Below are 21,832 nucleotides of genomic sequence, written 5' to 3' on the forward strand. Positions count from 1 at the left end.
ACAGACCAATTACAATTAGCGAAATTGAAATGGTAATCAAAAACCTCCCCAAAAACAAAAGCCCAGGACCTGATGGATTTACAAATGAATTCTACCAAACATTCAGAGACGAATTAGTGCCTATCCTTCACAAACTCTTCCAAAAAATTGAGAAGGAAGGGACAATACCAAACACGTTCTATGAAGCCAACATTACACTAATACCAAAACCGAACAAGGACAACACAAAAAAGGAAAACTACAGGCCAATCTCCCTAATGAACACTGATGCAAAAATCCTCAATAAAATTTTAGCTATCAGAATCCAACAATGTATCTATAAGATAATTCACCACGACCAAGTTGGATTCATTCCAGGGGCACAAGGATGGTTTAACATCCGAAAATCAATCAACGTTATCCAACACATCAACAAAAAGAAATATAAAAACCATATGATAATATCAATAGATGCTGAGAAAGCTTTCGACAAAGTGCAACACCCATTCATGATAAAAGCCCTTGAAATTCTTGGGATACAAGGAACATACCTCAACATCATAAAGGCCATCTATGACAAGCCAACAGCCAGTATCATTCTCAATGGTGAAAAGCTGAAAGCAATTCCATTAAGATCTGGAACAAGACAAGGATGTCCACTCTCACCATTGCTTTTCAATATAATACTGGAAGTCCTAGCCAGGGCAATAAGACAAGAGAAAGACATCCAAGGAATCCAAATAGGAAAAGAAGAAGTCAAACTATCACTATTTGCAGACGATATGATATTATACATAGAGAACCCCAAAAACTCCACAGAAAAGCTAATTCAACTCATCAATCAGTTCAGTAAAGTGGCAGGATACAAAATCAACACGCAAAAGTCAGTAGCCTTCCTATACACAAACAATAAATCTGAAGAAGAAGAAATCAAAAAGACCATCCCTTTTGTTATTGAAACAAAAAAAGTCAAATATTTGGGAATAAATCTAACAAAAGAGGTAAAGGACCTATACAAAGAAAACTATAAAACACTGTTAAAAGAAATAGAAGAAGACACAAAGAAATGGAGAGACATCCCCTGCTCATGGATTGGAAGAATAAACATTATTAAAATGGCCATCCTTCCAAAAGCAATATACAGATTCAATGCTATTCCAATCAAAATTTCAATGTCATTCTTCAAAGAAATAGAACAATTATTGATGAAATTCATATGGAATCACAAAAAACCCCGAATAGCCAAAGCTCTCCTGAAAAAAAAAGAAGGGAATGGAGGCATCACACTCCCAGACTTCAAACTATACTACAAAGCCATAATCATCAAAACTGCATGGTATTGGAACAAGAACAGACATACAGACCAATGGAATCAAATAGAAAATCCAGAAATAAACCCACAGATTTATGGTCAACTAATCTTTGACAAAGGAGCAAAGAATATGCATTGGAGCAAAGAAAGTTTGTTCAATAAATGGTGCTGGGAAAACTGGGTCGCTACATGCAAAAGAATGAAGCTTGACCACCACCTCACACCATACACAAAAATCAACTCAAAATGGATTAAAGAACTAGACATAAGACCTGAAACCATAAAATATATAGAAGGAAATATAGGCGAAAAACTATGTGATTTGCACATCAAAGACATCTTTACAGACACATCACCCAAAGCAGTGATAGTGAAGGCAAAGATAAACAGCTGGGACTACATGAAATTAAAGAGCTTTTGCACAGCAAAAGAGACAATAACAAAAACAAAGAGAAACCCCACCAACTGGGAGAACATTTTTGCACCCAACACTAATGATAAAGGACTGATCACAAAAATCTGCAAAGAGCTGATGAGACTCAACAACAACAAAGAAAATAATCCAGTCAAAAAATGGGCAGAAGAGCTTAAAAGAAACTGCTCTGAAGAGGAAATGCAAATGGCCAACAGGCATATGAAAAAATGTTCAACATCACTTGTCATCAGGGAAATGCAAATCAAAACTACCATGAGATACCATCTTACACCAGTGAGAATGGCACATATTAAAAAAACTAGCAACAACAAATGTTGGCGAGGGTGTGGAGAAAAAGGAACTCTTCTGCACTGTTGGTGGGAGTGCAAACTGGTCCAACCACTGTAGAAAGCTGTGTGGAGATTTCTGGACCTACTAAACATAGAGCTTCCATATGATCCAGCAATTCCACTCCTAGGTATTTACCCAAAGGACACAGAAACATCAATTCCAAAGAACACCTGCACCCCTATGTTTATAGCAGCACTGTTTACAATAGCTAAGCTTTGGAAACAACCCAAATGCCCAAAAATAGATGACTGGATCAAGAAGATGTGGTACATATATACCATGGAATATTACTCAGCATTCAAAAAAGATAAACACATGCAATTTGCTGCAACATGGATGGCGCTGGAAGGGATCATGCTCAGCGAAATAAGCCAAAAAGAAAAAGAAAAATACCGGATGGTCTCACTCATAGCAGGAATCTAGAAAACTTAAATAAGGGACCAGGAAAATGAATAACTATAAGAAAGTGAAAATCAAAATCAACAAAAAACTATGAACCAGAGACACAATTTAGGGGGGCGGGGGCGGGAGGGGAGGGATTGGGGTCAGAATGGGGGGGCTGCAATTGTATGGGGAATATAACAATAAAATTTATAAAAAAAAAAAAAGAGAGAAAGAAGGAAAATAAAGGAGAAATGCCACTTCAACGCTGACCCATGACCACCAACAGAGAGTTATTCTCTCAGATGAAAGAACAATTGTATAAATTTAGCTCTGTGAAAAGCTCAATACATTTACTCTTATTGTTCCCCTTTCCAATGGACACATGAAAACTTTCAGCAATAGACTGCATTGGGGGCACTACTACCGTAAGAATATAGAATTAATGACTCTGTACTATAGGGAATCCCACAGAAGGATGTGATCCATTCATTCAATTTTTATTGAGCACCTACTCTGTGGAAGAGTCTATATAAGGGGAAAATACTAATGAACAAGACAGTCTCTGACCTCATGGAACCTACATTCTGTTTTGTATAAAACAGAATACAAAAAAGTAAACAGAAAAATGTGACAGTTTTAGATTGTCTTAAGTGCTTTATGGGGAATATTCTGGCTAAATGTTATAGGGCATGATGGGGGAAAGGGGTGAAGGGAATATAAAATTCATCAGACAGAATATTGGGGGTTGAATCTGTCTTACAGCCTGAAAGATGACAATCCAGCAGGCAAAGATTTAGAAGGAAAGTTTCAAGTGAATGGAAGCAAAACTGCAAAGACCCTAAAGTGAAACAATATTTTAAAGTTTGAAGTGGAGGAGACCTTGAGGCAGTACATCAAGAAGGCTGTTTTCCAATAGGAAGGCTAAAAAATAAAGGGTCTGGATCTCTTAAAATAACTTTCCACATAGGAAATGGTCAAGTGTAGCTATGAAGCAAAATGTGAACTATAGTGTAAAGGATATTATTCTTGTATTTAGCATAGATTTGTGATAAATCACATTACAAATTTTAAATTTTCTACAGATCAAAAAGATAATTATAACTTTATGTATAGACGAGTGGATCTGTTATTAAAGAATTAACTTATCTATATTTTGTCACCAGACAGTCTTTCAGTTTTGAATGCACTATTACAGAAAAATATTTACTAATTGGAAAATCCCAGTTAGTTTATCATGGAAATAAATGCCCACACATTGCTCTCCAGCTAAACAGCTATGACTAACCTACCACAAAATTATGAATTAATCTGAACATCTTAAATTTGTACAGATATGCTTGCTTTTAATTTTTATCCACGTATCAGTTAATCCATGGATTAACTGTCATTATATATAGCTTCTCTCTGTTTTTACATGTTTTAAAATAGCCACCTGAATTTTTAAAATTTATCGTGATTGTAGCATATGGTGTTAAATTTGAGAAAGCAATCAGCCTGAAATTTCATTTATGTCTCTAGTAGATAGCTGTCTATTACTTATTAACTATTGCACTCAGAAAAATCAATAAATTGAAAGGGTAAAAATTATGTAATTTTAAACATATTTACATTGTACAGTGAAGTCTATGTAAATAAATGCAATTGTATTGCTAAAAATACAGCTAAATTTCAAACACATTTGAAGATTTCAAAAGCCATTGGCGCATGAAGGAGGGTGGAAGAAATATCAAACCACTTAGCAACTTGAAAATATTGTAACCCTTTTCTATCTTTGATGAAAATCAAAGTTTGGAAAGCTATACACTGGAATTAATTTTATTCATCTGTTCTCAGAATATGTTCCATACAATGAGAGTCTTAAGTAATCATTGAAGAATCAGAGTGATTCACAGATGGTGAGAGTGATTTAATTATTTTTAACCAGTTGTTACAGGCATGCTCAGAAGGATATTTCCAACCCTACTGCAGAAGCCATCTGATTTCCCTTCCAGCTGGTGTTCCATATTTTGAAAGCAAATTTAGATTGGAGAAAATTACACTTTTTATTGTTGTGTTGCAAACGGAGGTCAAATTGCTGTGTATAAATTCTTGTACTTTTTTCCTCTTCATTGTATGAGCTATATTTATCAAATATCACGTCTTTTGTATGATTGCTATGGATTTGCCAATGTTCTTTTATGATTTTTGTTGTCTGACACATAGGAAGCACTGGAGAAATGTTTATTGAATGAAATACCAATTCAATGTATCCAAAATAAAACTTGAGTTTCTTTATAGACTGCCAGCAAGTGTACGGAATTCCAATTTCACTGCACTCTTATTATTATTATTAGGTTTTCCTCGTAAAAAAAATGAACAAAAAGAGAAAGAAGCCAGAGTCGGGGGGGGGGAGGGAAATCTCCCCCACTAAAGAGACAACATCAACAAATCTTTGTTCATTGAATTATTAAAACTGTTTCATGATGTTGGAATCCTGGTCCTTAATTTCATGGTAACAGTTGCTTGACAACTGTTAAGCTGATTAAGTTGTTTTACGAATTATAGGTAGCCTTTGTAAAGATCCAGTATTGAATAACTCATGGCCTCAGAAAAACTTTTATATAATAAAACACTAACTTATATTGATAATCATTTCTATTAAACTAAGAAAGTATAAATTTCACTTAATGGCCTTTTTCACAACGAGAAGTAACAACTTGTTCCAGAATAGTTGTATCAAATGTTAAGAAAATTCTAACGATTGTCATTTCAAGGAAGAGAATATTTATTTTTAGTAAGAGAAATTTCTTTAATGCCATTAAATTTCTTTAATGTCATATTTATTCTTAGCAAAACTTACTAATAATGCATTAGACTCAATTATGTCCTTATATCAATATTATATGGGAAAATATCATTAGGTAATATATTTCTTATCAACAATAACTCCTGAGGAATAAGATAAATTTCCACTTGATATTGTAATTTAATAGTGTATTACCATAAGAAAGGTAACATTACTTTGTCCATTTATATATGTGACACCAAACTGAATTGTGCCTGTAGTCCATTAGTGTAACTTTTCTTCAGAAAATGAACATTCAAAATTAGATACGTAACAACATTGCTATAACCTAACTACATAATAATTCTGCTTGGTAACAAAATCAGTGAATCTATCGATAGTTTAACGCACTTACCACAGTCCTATGTTAATATAGTTGCTTATTATACTTGACCAATTCAATTAATGTTGTAAAATCTAGTATTCTCTCTGGATTATTCATTTTATTTCAATAGTTTATTTTCTTGTATCTACGTCAAATATGTCATATTGTACTCTTATCATGTTAATGGTTAATGCCAAATTATTAACATGCACAAAATATTTTGCATAGTCTCTTGAGAATCAAGACTTTAAAACAATTTCATCATCCATGAGACTATTCATTCATTTTATACATTATGCGCCTATTATGTGTGAGTCACTGTTTCTGGTCCTAAAGACACACCAGTGGGAGAAAAAAAAGAGACAAATTCCTGCATTTTTGGCACTTTCGATCTAAGAAGGGAAGTAAAATAAAAAGTGAAGATAATTTTCGCTTTTGTGGTAGCACATTTTATGAGGAAAAAGTCAACGTGGAAGGGGCTGATAAAATGTGTACATATGTATGTATGAGTTTCTGCTGCTTGTTTCCCCAAGTGAACCGCTATTTTATTTTTAAAACCATGTTCTCAGAACTTCATTTGTGGGGATATTAAAAGCCTAGATTTAAGTGGTGTAAAACTAGAATATATTTGTATTTACTTCAGTTAGGTTTGTGATACACTACTAATTCAAAATCATTTAAATTTTTGGCTTTTGGTTTGTGAATTCTACAAACCACCCCTTTTGCATACTATCTATTAAACCAGTGACCATAATAAAAACATTTTGGAAACTTTCAACATTTTTGTGGACTCATTATTTCTCATAATTCTTTAAGAAAGGAGTCATTAACTTTGTCCTGTACCTTAAATATTTAGGCAAAGTTGCCTGGGTAAAAAGAGATGCAGGTTATAACCTAAGGTTTTCTTCTTCCAAGTAGGAAAATTAGAACAAAGTATGTTTTTTTTTTCCCTAATGGGAATGGGATCTGCTTTATAAATACTGGTCTAGTCTAGATTTTGCAATGGTAATACAAAATAAATTTGGAGAGCTTATTGACTATTATCATAATATTAAATTGCATATGCCACTCCTGTTGACATATGCATGTAACCTATTTCTGTTATACGCTATTTCCATATTCTCCATGATGTGATAGGTTTATTTTAATTCATGCTGGTTGGGATATCAAAGTATTTATTCAGTTGGTGGACTCTTTCTTCCTTAAGTTCCAGGAAACATAATTCTTTAAATATTTTCTCTCATTCTTTGTCCTCTTCTTTTGTAATTGTATCAGACATAAAATATCATACTCTGTTCTTTCAGTCTACCTTCCATACCATTCATATTTTATCTATATGTAGTATATTTTAATAATTTTAACATAATGACCTTCTAATTTTCTCTTCATTTATATTTAATTAGGCATTTAACTCAGATACTTATTTTTTCATTCAATGATTGGTTTCCATTTCTGGAAGTTCTCATAATAAATACTGGAGTATTTTTCACAGTGCTTTTAAAAATCAATGCTCATTGTATTCCTTTATCTCTTAGACAATCATCAATATATTTATTTCAGGGCAATGTTTTTCTAATATTTTAAGTTCATGAGGCACAAATTATCTTGCTTGTTGTATTAAGCAACTCCATGTCACAATCTATTATTTCTTCATGTGGGCTCTAATATTCTGTTGTGAACCGATCTTCAGTGTTCTTCTGTGGGACACTCCCGAAAGAGTGATTTATTGTATGTTTCTTTGGATTGCCTCCAAGGACTTCATCAAGGTAGGATCCATTTTATGTTAATTCCTCAGTTCAGAGTCGAGCACTCTATGGCTAGTGTATAAATTCAGATCTCATACACTCAGTGTTGATTTTGAGAGATTTTTTCTTCTCCAGCCAGAATTCTTGACAGATAAAATTGAGCTTTTGTGTTGGATTTATCTGTTCCACCTCTGCATGACATGGGAAGTCCTTCACATTGTTAGGCCACACATTTTCTACTAAAAGGTGTTAAAACGTTCTACTAACCATCACTCCCTCAAGCTAGGTTTGCTATCTCATGAGATGATGCTGTTAATCATGGCACATAGAGGAAAGCTGAGTTCCATCATCTATTTTGAGCTCAGCTATGTGTTTAGAACTGTTTATTAAATTGCATTTTATTCAGAATTTACATATATTTGAAATAAGGTATATTAACTTTCTGGAAGCTGATACTTGTTGAACATACTCTATGTACTAAACAACTATTAACCTGATTCTATTACATAACTATAGACTTAAAAAGTTACTATATAAATGGAAATAACTATATAATTGCAACACTCCAGAAAAACAAAGAATTTTGACTTCTTAATACTTGTGATATATTAAGTTCAAAATTGAAGCTGAGAAAAGGAAAATTCTGTAAGCAGCTAACTCCTGATTCATTTCCCTTAGCAACCATCATTTGTCTTTTACAACCACAATTTTGTTTACTAAAGAACATTCTGTCTCTAAATAAGACAATTATTTATGTACTCCAATTCTCCAATGATTTTGCATTGACAGCTGACAATCTCTGTTGTTATTTTAAGGCAAAAATAAAATGTGTGGCAATTATTCAAACAGTATGTTGTCCCTGTATTTTAGTCTCAAAATTAATTGATTACCATTATATAAGAAAAAATGCAAAAAAAAGATAAGTAATGGTATATCAAATCTAGGTTCAGTTGTTATTTTTCAGAGGTGATGACAGTCATCTCTGTGATTACATTTCTTGTGTATCTGTGCTTTATTTTGAGAAAATCCAAAATAGCAAATGCATAATTGTACAGGAATGCTTCTCCCATTTTTTCCCCTGAAGAGCAGTGTTTCTTCACTACTCAAACAGGAATCCTATCATGAAATTAAAATGAAATTTCCCCCCTTTGTACTGCAACTGTCCAGATGTGAAAGTCTGCAGAATCTGTTTTCCTCATAGAAATGCATAAACCATCTGCATATCAAAAGCCCTATGAAGTTCTAGAATAATGAATGTTTTTCAAACTTGTTTGGGCACTAGATTTTTTTTTCTTTCAAGTAACTCCCAGCTTATTTTGGGAAGTACTAAGTTCAAGTTTGTTATCTTCCATTTCTTACATGCGCCATTGGACAAACCTCATGAACTTCATTTAAATGTATTTTCTTTACCGTAAAATGGCAATATTTATTGGAGAGGATTATTGACATCAAACTAAGCATACATGAAAGTTCATTTTAAGTGTAGAGTTCTGCTCAAATTTCTAAAAGTTAGTGGAGGAATATTTACACTACAGAAATATTTCCATTTTTAAAAATTTTTCACTTGAGGATTAATTTATATATTTCCTGTAGCATTTAAAGTGAATCTAGGGCCTCCCCGGTGGCGCAGCGTTTGAGCACTGGGCTGCGAAGCTGCCCGCAGCCTCTGCAGTGCCAGTTCGATCCCCGGCCGCTGGTGAGGGTCCCACATGGCGCGCAGATCTCTCCTGCTGCCCGCTGCTCCCCTCAGCAGTGTACTTCGTCAGTCTGCCTGTTCTGTTCCCTGCTCTGTCTCTGGTGAATTCTCTCACCCTCCCGCGCTTCTGACTGTACCCAGTGCTTGTATAAATAAATTTATAAATCTTAAAAAAAATGAATCTAGCAAAATTAATTTCCTCTCAAATTTTCAAGAACTTGTATATTTTGGAAATGTGTGCCTTTAATGTTAAAATGCCTTAAGACAATTTAATATTGTAGAAGCTATGCTTTTCAATATATTATTGTAAGCCTCCTTATTTTCACCACTGACCTTTATGGATTATACATCAAAGTTCTACCAAGTGTCAGTTGCTCCTAAATGGAAGGATGGCTAGGCGATTTACAGCACCTATATAAAAATCTAGGCGTAACGTATTTCACAAAGGATCAATATGTATAAATGTCCTGAGATGGAAATGGTACTCGTGTATTTAAGTATAGAGGAGAAACATGTAAGCTTCTGTGACCAAAGAATGGCTAAAGAGGAGATAAATTTGGAGTAACAGGAGTGCTAGGGAGGGATTGCATGATGGAGAAGTCCAGAGAACTGCATTGAAATGGTACTGCGCAGCAGGGATTTGACAGCATCTCACTTATGCTTTAGGAGTTTAGGGGTCCTGTATTTAAAAGGGAAAATATAGTGTGGGTGGGGGCAACCTGGAAGCAAGGATCAGAGACTCAGTTGAGAGATGATTTTGCTGTCAACATGTAGATACAGTAGATAATGGAGTGGTCCTATTAATGATAGTTTACAAGTGGAATCAATAGGATTTGAAATGAATTGCATAGAGGATACAAGAGAAAAGAGGAATTATGGATGACGTCTAGGATTTTGACCAAAGTGAAAAGGCAATTTACTACCAGGAGAACTTTGTAGGAGACAATTTATATAGGGGAAGCAATCAATTGATCTTGACTTGGCTATGTTACATGTGAGAGGCCTGTTCAATATCTAAAATAAGAAACTGAATAGTAAGTTACTGGAAAGGAAATGCTGAATATGAACATTATTTACTGGGTATTTGCAGTCACAGAATACCCAGGGCAAGTAGAATTGTATTTAGCAAAATAGCATTTCCTCCTTTCATGAAGATATTTTTCACTTTTGCTGCCCCCTTCCTGGGACCGGTAATGTATGTTTGCCACTTCTTTTTGCTTCCAAGAAACAATGCAACTGGTAATGACTTACAATGAACACATTAGGCACAAGCCTATGCATTTGTTGGCACCATCTAGGACAAAGCATTTATTTAGGGTATTTTCCTCTATGTGGGGCCAGACAAACCTCTTCTATATACTCATAGCATTAGGTGTTTTCCTTTGAAGCACCTGGCACAATTTTAGTAGCTAATTACAAGACATATTTTTAAATGTCCCTGTTATATTGTCCTTCTTACACTAATACACTGTTTAGTAACTAAATTTCTAGATAATAAATCCTTAGTTTTGGTTTATCACAAAATATTTCTGTGTCTGAAAATATCATTTCTTCATTCTTGAATCACAGTTTATAAGACATTTGAAAATTTGCCTAGCACATTTAAGGTATTATTCCATTGTTTTCTAACATCGATCACTGATGAGGTCTACTGTTAATTTCGCCCTCCCCTAGGCATTCTGTCTTTCCTCTCCAGTAGTTTTTACGATACGTTCCTCATCATGAATATTCTGGGTTTTATTACAGATTGGTGGAACTTTATTCAATTTGAGGACTCATGTAGATTGAGCATATTAAATTTTGCTGAATTTTGGTCAGTTATATAAAACAATGTCTCTTCCTCAGGAGCTCCACTTTCTCAGTCTGGAATGCTATTCTGAAATATGTTGAACTTTTTATTCTATTTTCTATGTCCTCTAATATTTTCAGCAAACAAAAATTTTCAACAGTATCTCTTTCAATTAATGTATTGTCTTTATTCTATAATGAGTAATGAACCCAATATTTTTTTAAAAGTGAGTAATTCAATAAAATTTTAATTTCTTGACTATTTTTTTCAAATCTTCCTGTTCACTATTCAGAATACTCTTTTCTTACTGTAATAATCCCATTCCATCCTTTAATGATATTTTAATATTAAAATGGACTTAATATGTTTTTCTGATTGTCCTCTTATCTCTATTTCCCCAGGTATATGTTTTAAAAATTGCTGTCTTTTAACACTACTCAAACAAAGAATTTTTCATATCTAATATAATTTTAATCTGTGAGCTTCTTCTGTTCAGGTGTTCCACATGTCTCCTGGTATGTGTGGCACCCTCACTGTAAAATTTTTTGGTTGCCTTTTGTTAAGCTTTTTAAGGTTAACTTTCAAATGCTATAATTAAGCTCAATAAAAATTATTATTAAGGAAAATTCCTATTAAGGAATTTGCAAGGCCATTTTTTCCTTAGCTCTTTCAGTCACAAATTTATAGAGAATTATACCTTCACCAGTAGGATTACCAGTGTGGCATGAAATTTCCTGCAAATATTTTGTGACTTTAGACAATGGTACCATGGGTTGAGGACTCTAATTTGAAATTTGCATTTAACAAAATATATCTGACCGTGGTTAATAACATTTAAACTTATGGTAAATACGGTACCTAATTCTGTTAATGGCTTAATGATATAATAATTTTTTAAAATGTCTTTTTTTCCCAGTGTTTGCATAGAGCAATTAAAAAAAATGATTGAGTCCCCATAATGCAGCAAGCACTTTGCAAATATTACAATATTTCACCATCACAAATGTCCTTATCACCATTGTACATATGAGGGAAATCAAGCAGAGAGATTTACCTAGTCAGTGGATTTCATATTAGAGACTATTTATCCCATGGAGTGGTCTTTTTATTAGACCATGCTGCTGTTATAAAAGTTCTGTAGAAAAATTCTTTATGATGTGTTTATAGCCATTGCTGGGTCTTGACTGAGCAGCTAAGTCTCTTAGCCAGCAGGAACTATCAGCACATTAAAAGTATCTTACATCCCTAACCAGGGCAGGGGCTCAACATGTTGACTACCTAGATAACATTTTACCTGTTTTCTCCCAGTCTTTTCCCTTCCCGGTTTATTCTGGGGAACATCATTTACAAACACTCTCCTCTGCTTTGGTTTACTCTCCTGTCTGGCCTAGGGCTGCCTCTTGGCTCCCTCAGACAAAGTCCCAGGCCTTTTCTGAGCTATGGTATTGCTTCATATAGCTATGGCATGGTCACAGAGTCTGTAGTGTACTAATTTTACCTGGTTTAATCCAGTTCTGAGCCTCTATCACTGAAATAAAATTAATTCCTCATTTTAGACTCATCTTTCAAATGTTAAACACTTTACAGTACTGCCTACAATTTTGAATTGCTACTGCCAAAATATGAAAGACTAATTGAAAATCAATGAAATCTAGAGTTTGTATCCAGAGAGAATAGAAAGGGAATTTGAGAAAAGGAAGATCAGAGAAAGGACTCCACAGGGAGGTAAGGAATTCTGAAGCTATGACTACCTGTGCTTCATCAGGACCACTGTGGGTTGAATCCAAATATAACTGTTGGTAAAATTGTTCCATAGTGTCTATCTCAAATTGTCTCATTGTAGAATAATTGGGAAAGCTGATTCTACCCAGTAGACATATGATATCAGTTTTAAAATATATATAGTATAAAAATACATCTTGGATGTTTTCTATCAATTCTCACCTTTCAGAGCTAATTAGAATCCAAAGTCAAATATAACTAAGTTTATCATACTTCATACATATCTGTATTGCTTCTACTATCATAGAAAATCAAGTGTTAATGTAAAAATGCTTTCCCCACTCCAAAAATCTCCTGAATTTTGGATCTTTCTGATATAAAATCAAGATGTTATGTTTATAAGGAAGATGTATTTTAGAATTTTTCTGTAATTTAATTTTTAGATTTACACTAGAAAGTTTAATTGGAGTAATATGAAACTTTTTAAATTTCACATATCCTCACTTTATTTCATCAATAATTCACATATTTGTTAGGGATCTATCATGTGTAAGGGCATAGTAGAATTTTTAGAGGATGTTCTATGGAGATTTTTGATCCTGTGTCTATTTAACTGTAAGGTATTAATAATTAGGTTGCAAATATTTTAATTCTGCATAAAGGGTGTGTCAAATTATAGGGGAATTGGAATGAAGAAATTAGTAAGTGGTCAGATAATTCAACGCATATGATTTTACCCTGATGATCTATTAAATCAAGGCCAAAATACTTTCCTTGAACTTTCTTTATGGTTGCCTTACTCTTACATTTTGCATCTATAGCTATAGGCTTTTTATCAGTGTGAGCTTGAGTTACTTATGACATATGTTCATAACATCTAATATGAAGGACAATAGTCTAATACCTGCAATCAACTAGAATTTGACCTCAACTGAAATATAGTTTCAATAAATACTTTATATTACTTCTCCCAACTTCCCAGGATATTCAACTGCTATACCCTAGGATTCTAGGGTATAGAATTTCAGGCAAACAGTGGATTTGAGGATTTTTCCAATGCATAAAAAGAAATCATAATAACATGCACTGTATTTTCCCTTGGTTAATAAGCAGAATTAATGAAATTATATGCTTAGAAAATGAAATCATATTAATTGTCTTATTTAAAAATATACCCAGTATTAACTGGAATCAATAATATCACATAAAAAAATCCCCAAGAATATATCGTGTGGGTTGAAGCAAGTGAAAGTCATTCACATAGGTCAAAAGTTGAGTATCTGTTCCTTTCACTTGATTCGACCTAAACAGTTATAAAGCCTATTTTTCTAGACTTTGACATCCTGGTTTTGTGAAGGTCACTATCTTTGCCTAATTATAGAGAGATAATCATTCTTCTTCACTTTACAATACCTCAGAATGAGAACAAAACAAAGTACCTGTTAGAAAATCCTTCTTCTTTATACCCTACAATATAAAGAGCTAGGAAAACAAAGCTTATGATTATGAGTTGCCTTTTTAAAGAGAAAGTCACAAAATTTCCATCCAGTGTTTGAAAGAAGAGTAGTCGTTCCTCTTCCTTTTTGCTCATAATATTTCAGCAGTCGTATTATTTTAGTTTTGTGTTCAATTTGCTGTCAATTACTACCCATCTTACTAGGCATCCAGATCTAATAAGGTTTTAATCCATTAAGTAGCTATGCCAGGTATTAAGACTAAGCTATTACTCTTTAAAAATCACCTGATGCAAGTTCATTTAAGATGTTTCACAAAGATTTATTATTAACCCTGCATACATTAAGAAAGTAAAATTAGCATGGGATGATCTCAGGAAAGCAATACGTATTTCTGCATTAGACACTGAAAAAAAGGAAATGTATGATAAATTGACAAATTCACATTGCCAATGTTATGGAAAAAATGATGTGGCAAAACAAATTAAGATGCATCTTTCATTTTTGAGAAGGGGAGCTACTTCCTATAGGCTGTTAACTTATGTTTTTAATATGAGAAATTAACCACTAGTGTTAGGGAAGCCCAAAGTGAGGGAAAATTACTCATTTTCAAACATATATTTAAAAGCTTGAAATTGCACCCAGATTTTTCTTTGTTTTTGTTAGTAGGCCTCTGTTATCAGAGTAGTAGTTGCAAACGCCCATGTGGGTTTGCCAGTAACAACTCACAATTTGTGCAAAGTTGAGTCTTCGAAACTGAGCAAATTTGCTCTCAATTTCCCGCCAGCGCTTGCTGAGCTGGATCTGAGTTGGCTCCACTGCCATTGCCGCCCCATCCTTAGACAAGCCCTCAGCTTGCCTATGCACTGCATTCAGCTCCTCTTTCTTCTTCTGCAATTCACGATCAATTTCCTATTGAGCAAAACCAATACAGGGTCCAGGGCAGTTAGCTAACCACATCAACCAACCTACAAGCAGTACATACTTCTCTCAGAAATGTCATAGGCTTTTGTCACTTTATTGTCATTTTTAAAATAATTTACCAATATTGAAGCCTTCACTGTCAACTTCACCCAAGAATCCAAATATTATTTCAATTATCCCTTGAAGGCTCAGCTTTAGATATTCTAATTGAGAAAATATTTAAATTGATCTAGTATTTTCTTCTCCATTCCTCTGGTGGTTGGGGAGCTGACCCAAATTGGAGTGATTACTCATTGACTGGGGGACCATCAGTATAGAATATTATTTAGAGGGCAGGTTATTTATTTCCTTTTTAAAGTTTTGAGGAACTCAACAGAGAATGAAGCAAAACAAAAAGTGTAAAATAACAGAAAAAACATCTTCAGACAATATGCAAATAAATCAATAGCAATTTGACACAGATGTGTGAAGATGCTCTGATGAAATGAATGTGCTAACATGAGAAAGAAGTCTTCCATATACCGATAAGTCATTTGTTCATCTGGAACAAAGATACACAAAGTCAATTACAATTTTACCAAAAAAACACGTGACATTTCGTAACTTATTTTACATTGTCTAAAAATAAAACGTTTTATTCATCAACATTATGTAAATTGAAAAACACTTAATACAATACATTTGCTAAAACAAAACACAATACAAGGCAATGCATCAAATCAGAGAAAATGCTAATAAAGGAAACAACATCAACATTTTAAGTATGATCCACACAGGTTAAGTTAAACCAATTAAGCTACAAAAATAAAATCTAGTATTGACATTCTGAAACAACATTACCTTTATTTTCCTTTCATCTCTGGGTTCGGGTAGGCTGGCTAATTTTTTTTCAATGTCATCCAAGCATTTCAGGAGATCATCAGCCTGCCTCTTGTACTGATACCACTGATGAGAAATTTCTAGAGCCTTTTTTCTTCTTTGAGACCTCAAATCCTGTTCATGGTGCAGATATTATTAAAATATCAATATGTATGTATAGCACACTATGTGCTGCATTTATTTAAAAATAATTTGAGACCCTTATATTCTTGTACAATTTTGGTTAAATTCACATTTAAATGCCAAACATACAAAGAAAGGATTAAATTATGTCTCCATGTGGCCGGGTCCATGTACAGAAGCTCAGAAATTTGAACTCAATTTAAGTATTTTCTCTTGGCATGTTAAAACTTGTTTAGAAATTTTGTCATCGTTAACTGACTTGTAAAGAATTAGTTGACTAACTGATCATGTAGTCTATGTGCAGTAATTTGATATATGAATACAATTGAATTAACAAGATACTTGCACAAATGTAACAAATTTACAGTTGGCTTTTAAAACAAGTAAAAATTGTAAAATTTGTATCAGCAGCTCTGGGCACATCAACAAAATTTTTAGGTTTTATAGCTAAGGAACAACATTTAAGAATTTTTGAAATCCCTGCAAAGAGTTTCATAGACCACTTCCGTTTTATGATTAAAATATTAATCCATTATATTTAGCATATAATTTTTTCAAGCTATATATAGATATAGAAGTAAGAAAATTGTTTATCTGTGAGTGCACATGAAAATCACAATTCATTGTTATAAAAATGTTTTTTTTTCTTCCAAGGCTTGCATGATCAACTTTTTCTTATTACATCAAATCTTGTTTCAAATGCAAAATGATGAATTATTTAAAAATGAAAAGGGAAAGAGCATGGTTTTCAGTCAAACTGATGAGATAAACAGGGTGACTTATTTAATAAATCAACAAAGGGGGGAAATAAATCATCTTGCTCCTTACAAGCACACCCAATGTCTTCCCCGATCAATAGAATTTGATGAAATGCCATATTATGACAACACTAGGGAGCTCACTAGCTCAGACTACAGCTTTTGTTTCTTCCAAGCGTAGCAATTAGGATTTCATGTACAGCTTTAACTGAAGCAAAAGAAAATAATGAATCTCAAGCAACTGCTGATATATTCACTGCATTGGAAAGTTCTAGCCTCCTTTGACATATTTTATAAGGACTAGAATTAGAGCCACTTGGCAAGTTAACATAGTTTAACAAGTGGGCTATATTTTCATTGGTTGCTTTTAATACATATGCCAGAATTATCTAGATTTTTCCCCCATTTTGTCCAAACTTAGGGGTATAAAAATTACTGTAGTTTATGTTTTTAGTTGAATTTCTAAACCTCCTGTGGAGGTCATAAATGCCTGGGATGAATCAGATGGAATGCTGCTTTTCTCAAAGGTACCCAGATACAGCCACATCAATGAGAGTTGAGTCATGCCTTGTTCACGACACAACTCATACCTCTGCCAAGAGATTTTGTGGTCACAAAATCTGTAACTTGTTTCATTTCCTAAGCACAAGGTGATGCAAAATGTGTAAAGATTTTCAGAGACATCATATAGATTTCTTCACAGATATGTCAGATAACCATTAAACACTGTTGTTCAGTAGACACATATCATCATATGACCAGTGTAGATGCTTCTGAAAGTTTGGTCACAGTTGGAAGCGTGTGAATTACACAGCTTTCTGATTTTCTGAGCACATTATGGCTTGCTCTTGCACTCCCTCAAGGAAGAGGTCGTTTCCATTTACTATATTTATCAGCAGTTACCTTCAGAACACCTGCTGGCCAATTAGATTTTCCTTGTGGATTCCTTGCAGGCACAATATTGTGTAATTGCATTCTCAGCAGTGTTTATTTGGTTGTCTGACAATATAGGAAAAGGTTTTACACTCTTATTTGCATATAGAAAGCAGACTCCATCCACCTACTAGATGGATTCACCTACAAAGCTATATAGCCTAAAAGAGTGATTTACAATAAAAAAAAAAAAAAAGCTCGGCAATTAACAGTACTGGATTATTAGCCATGCATGCAAATAGTGAATACTGCAAAGCACATACAAAAAAAGTCATTTCATAAAACTCTTCACACGTCCAGTCTCATCTCAAAAACATGTTAGATATTACAGAAAATTGATATTCTAGTCTGCCCTCCCTGCCCATATACAAATGAGTCACAAGAGTACTTGAAGCTATACACTAACACTGGTTGAAATGAGAATACCGGTTATCTTTAAAGGGCATTAATATTTTTGAGGAATCCTATATAAATGAAATTAGATTCAGGTGGATGTTTAGTTAGTTGCAAAGAGTGACTCTTAAAGTCAAATTTAAATTGATTGGAAAAAATTAAGTATGGTTCCAGGCTTTACTAAGCAAATATTAGGTTAGAAAACAATTAATCCTTCTCTAAATAAAATCAATAAACTCTAGCAAACAGAAAGTCTAAAAGCTATAGGTTGGTTAATCTGGCAGTTAAACAGGTTTTTCAAATTATGTAATATATCTTATAAGAATGGACTAGATCAGAAAATTAAACTCATGAACACTATGAATGACGCATTGTAATGTCTTTTGACTATTGTGCAAAAAAAAAATTAAGCCAAACCCCCCCGTAATTCTTAACCCATCTTTCAAAATCAAAACCACCACTCATGTTAAGTAAATCACACACATTAAATGGAAAAAATATGTATTTCTGGTGACTAAGATTCTTAAGCAGATTTTATTTATGCACAATATATTCTCCCCTACATATGAAAAAACCACAGGCAAGGTATATTATAATTTTAGCTCTAATACCTTGAGAGCATTATGTTTTGTCTGTAACAGCTGCTGTTTTATCTTTATTTCCTCTCGCTTTCTCTCATCTGTTATTCTTTGTTGTAAGTTGTCTCCTCTTTGCAACAATTCTTTTACAGTACCCTCATTGTCTTCACTCTGATTAAAAACAACAAGTTGAGTCTTCATTTGGTTTTTAAAAAAGCTGTACATTGTTAACAAAGATAACAAAACATGTTATTTAAACACACACAAAAAATCCAATTTAAAACTTTCAGGGAATGTTATTATAAGATGCTATGCTCATGGTCTTTCTTTTATATGTTGCCTTCAGTTCATAAAAAGAATTAAGATCTCTTTCATCTAATTCAAAAGGACACAACTGATTTTGATTAGGACCTATGTAGGAAGAAGAGGGAATGAGGGAATCTATCTTTTTAGACTAGACGTTAATACTGTGAAATCATTCTTTTGCCTTTGTTTTTTAGTACATTTCCAGAAATTAAAAACCTTGGAGAAGTAAATTAACCTTGTCATTTATAATGTTAACTAATCCACATAGAAATATGGATGTGTAGTGTGAAACGGGAAAAAATATTAAAATTTTAACACATATCTAGGAGAAAATATTTGATTTTGAATGTATACTAATTTCTATCTAATCATTTTTAATTTATATTTGAAGGCTTAATTCCCAAGTTCAGAACAGATATTAACTAGGGTTTTAGTAAAAACTGATGTGCTAAGTTGTCAAATATTACAAATTATTTTCTAAAAATAGTAGGTATGTGTGTTGTTTCTGTATAAATATAATTAAGTACATATTGAAAATGTGGATAAGGAAAATGCCTTTAAGATTTTTCAATGAGCATTTTGTTCTTTTAGACTCCAATGAAGTATTTTTATTTTATCCTTTGAAAAAAGAATTATCTGGGGCCTCCCCGGTGACGCAGCAGGCTGAGCACAGCACTGTGAAGCTGTCCGCAGACTCTGCAGCATGGGTTCGATTCCTGGCTGGCCAGGGAGATTCCCACATGGTGTGCCAGACCTCTCCTGTCACACCCGCTGCTCCCCTCAGCAGTGCTTTCGGTCTGTCTGTTGTTCTGCTCCCCACTCTGTCTGGGATGAATCCTCTCACCCTCCCACACTCTGGCCTGTACCCCAGCTATTGTATAAATAAAAATTAAATCTTTAAAAAAATTATCTCTAAAAAAAAAAAAGAATTATCTCATTAAGTGCTGGTCTAAAAGTACCACGTGTGACCATGTTATTTTTCACATCTAGTTTCCTATCTTGCTTTCAGTTAAGTGTAAGAAAACTTTCTATCAGTGGTTCACTATGCAGTGGTAGCCCAGGTATTCTGATGAGCTAAGAAAAACAAATATTAGACACTTTTTTTTGAGTGATATATATCTGTATGGTATTAGATGTTACATATTTAAATCCATATTGCTTTTTAAACTTCAACATCCAACAGAGCAAACACTCAACATTTTAGACCGAATGAGATTTTTATCTGAGATGTGTTAGTTACTAAGCTAATGAAATATATATAGTATAATGTAACAAATATATTTTTAAGTTCTTTTAACAGTCTTATTTTACTGTCTTTTAAAAGCCTATACCATGTCCTGGTGACCAATAAATAAATAAATAAATAAACAAGCAAAACAAAACAAAACAAAAAACCCACTTTACTTTTTCCCCACATCAGGTGAGGCCTATAGGGCAGAGTCAGTGATGAGCCCAAGGGGTAGGAAGCACTTTTCACCTCGGTGCCCTCTGGTTTCTTCTTTGACATGAAGTAGAGGTAGTTGTAACTCAGCACCTTGGAAAGCCTCTTCTTGTCTTTCTTTCCATGAGCTGAGTTGGCAAGGCCACCAAACCCTATACCTGGGGAATTACTGATTCAGTCAGCTCCAGGAAGTCAGAACTGATGACAGTGAGAACTGAGATTGGTGGAAATAGTTCTCTCATTGCTACCCATGCCTATTATCTGATACTTATACATTGCCTTTTGATGTCATTTTCAAGCATTGTCTAAGAAGTCTGTAGCACTGTTACGTGTCTCTAGCATGATATATGTGATAGCTAGGAATGTCATATAGGTGGTGGCTGAGGAAGAGGGGAAAATAAATTGTGAAAAGGAGGTGGAGAGAGAATAAAAAAGTCAGTGACAAGAGATGTGAAGCAGAAATAATCAAGCCAGTGAAAAACGTAAAAGACATTTTGAAATTAATCAGGGTTGAAAGAGAATGTTATGAGTGTGGGAAAAGTCCACATGGTTATATTTCTTTACTCCCATGAAATAAGCAGCATTAATTTATACATATTTTAAACATATACTCCACCATAGTGTCAACATTTTGGTAAAAATAAATTTGTGGTCAATTTTAATAAACAATGTTTATAGTGTGGGTAAGTGTTTCCTGTCTGAAATAAAGATTATCCCAAATATGTGCGACACCAAACATCAGCCATCTGTGATAGTTGACATTCTTGTTAAATTTCTACTTTATTTTCTGATTTGAATTTTCCTCCTATTATGTTTCGTCCTGAGTTTGAAAATAACACAGGTGAAAGCAAAATCACTAAGCTATTTATCAGAATCTATAAGTGCTCCAACATGACCATATTATAGCAATTTGGCATTCATAACAAAAGTTCAACAACAGTATTTTGAATATGTAATGAATCATTAGAATCACTAAATGTGCAAGGTAGACTGAGAGTTTAGTTGGAGACTTGAGTTATCTAATTTCTTTCAGAATATTTATTCATTTTCAATCCTAGTTCATTCACACTGTTATCACAACCAATTTACCATATCTTTATTGAAGTCTTCCTCTTTCAGATTCACCCCCTGCTGAATTTCAGCCTCCAGTGGTTCAAGCAATTTTTGTATATCTGAGTTAAACTGCTCCAATTCCTTCAAAGGAATGGAGGCCTAAAAAAAAAGATAGTGCTAATTTAAATCAAAATTACTTTTTATTAGAAACATAAACCAAAAAAAATACATTTGTTCAACCTCCTGTTGCTAAAATAATGACATGCATTATGTTTCCATATTATATTTTATGAAAGTTTTGAAATACAACTGGGAAAGTACCTAAGGATGCAAATAAAGACAAACATTTAACATCACCAGAGCTGAACACACAGACAAGATAGTGCAGTGCATCATTCTGTTTTTTCAACAAAAGTCAATTTCCATATATTTCACTAGGCTAATTGTT

General features: G+C 33.6%; 1 protein-coding gene across 1 annotated transcript in view; it reads right to left on the reverse strand.

Annotated features, from left to right (window-relative positions):
• DMD (dystrophin) overlaps positions 1 to 21,832 on the reverse strand; it is a gene marked incomplete at both ends in the record, with an annotated part of 1,915,324 nt that overhangs the window by 1,133,385 nt on the left and 760,107 nt on the right. Inside the window, 4 exon segments of the mRNA XM_084258879.1 lie at positions 14,726 to 14,908; positions 15,761 to 15,913; positions 18,618 to 18,755; positions 21,421 to 21,543. Of these exon segments, the coding sequence (XP_084115005.1) occupies positions 14,726 to 14,908; positions 15,761 to 15,913; positions 18,618 to 18,755; positions 21,421 to 21,543 (597 nt within the window).

Source organism: Talpa europaea, assembly GCF_964194135.1.
Source record: "Talpa europaea genome assembly, chromosome: X".
In the NCBI taxonomy this organism is placed as follows: Eukaryota; Metazoa; Chordata; class Mammalia; order Eulipotyphla; family Talpidae; genus Talpa; species Talpa europaea.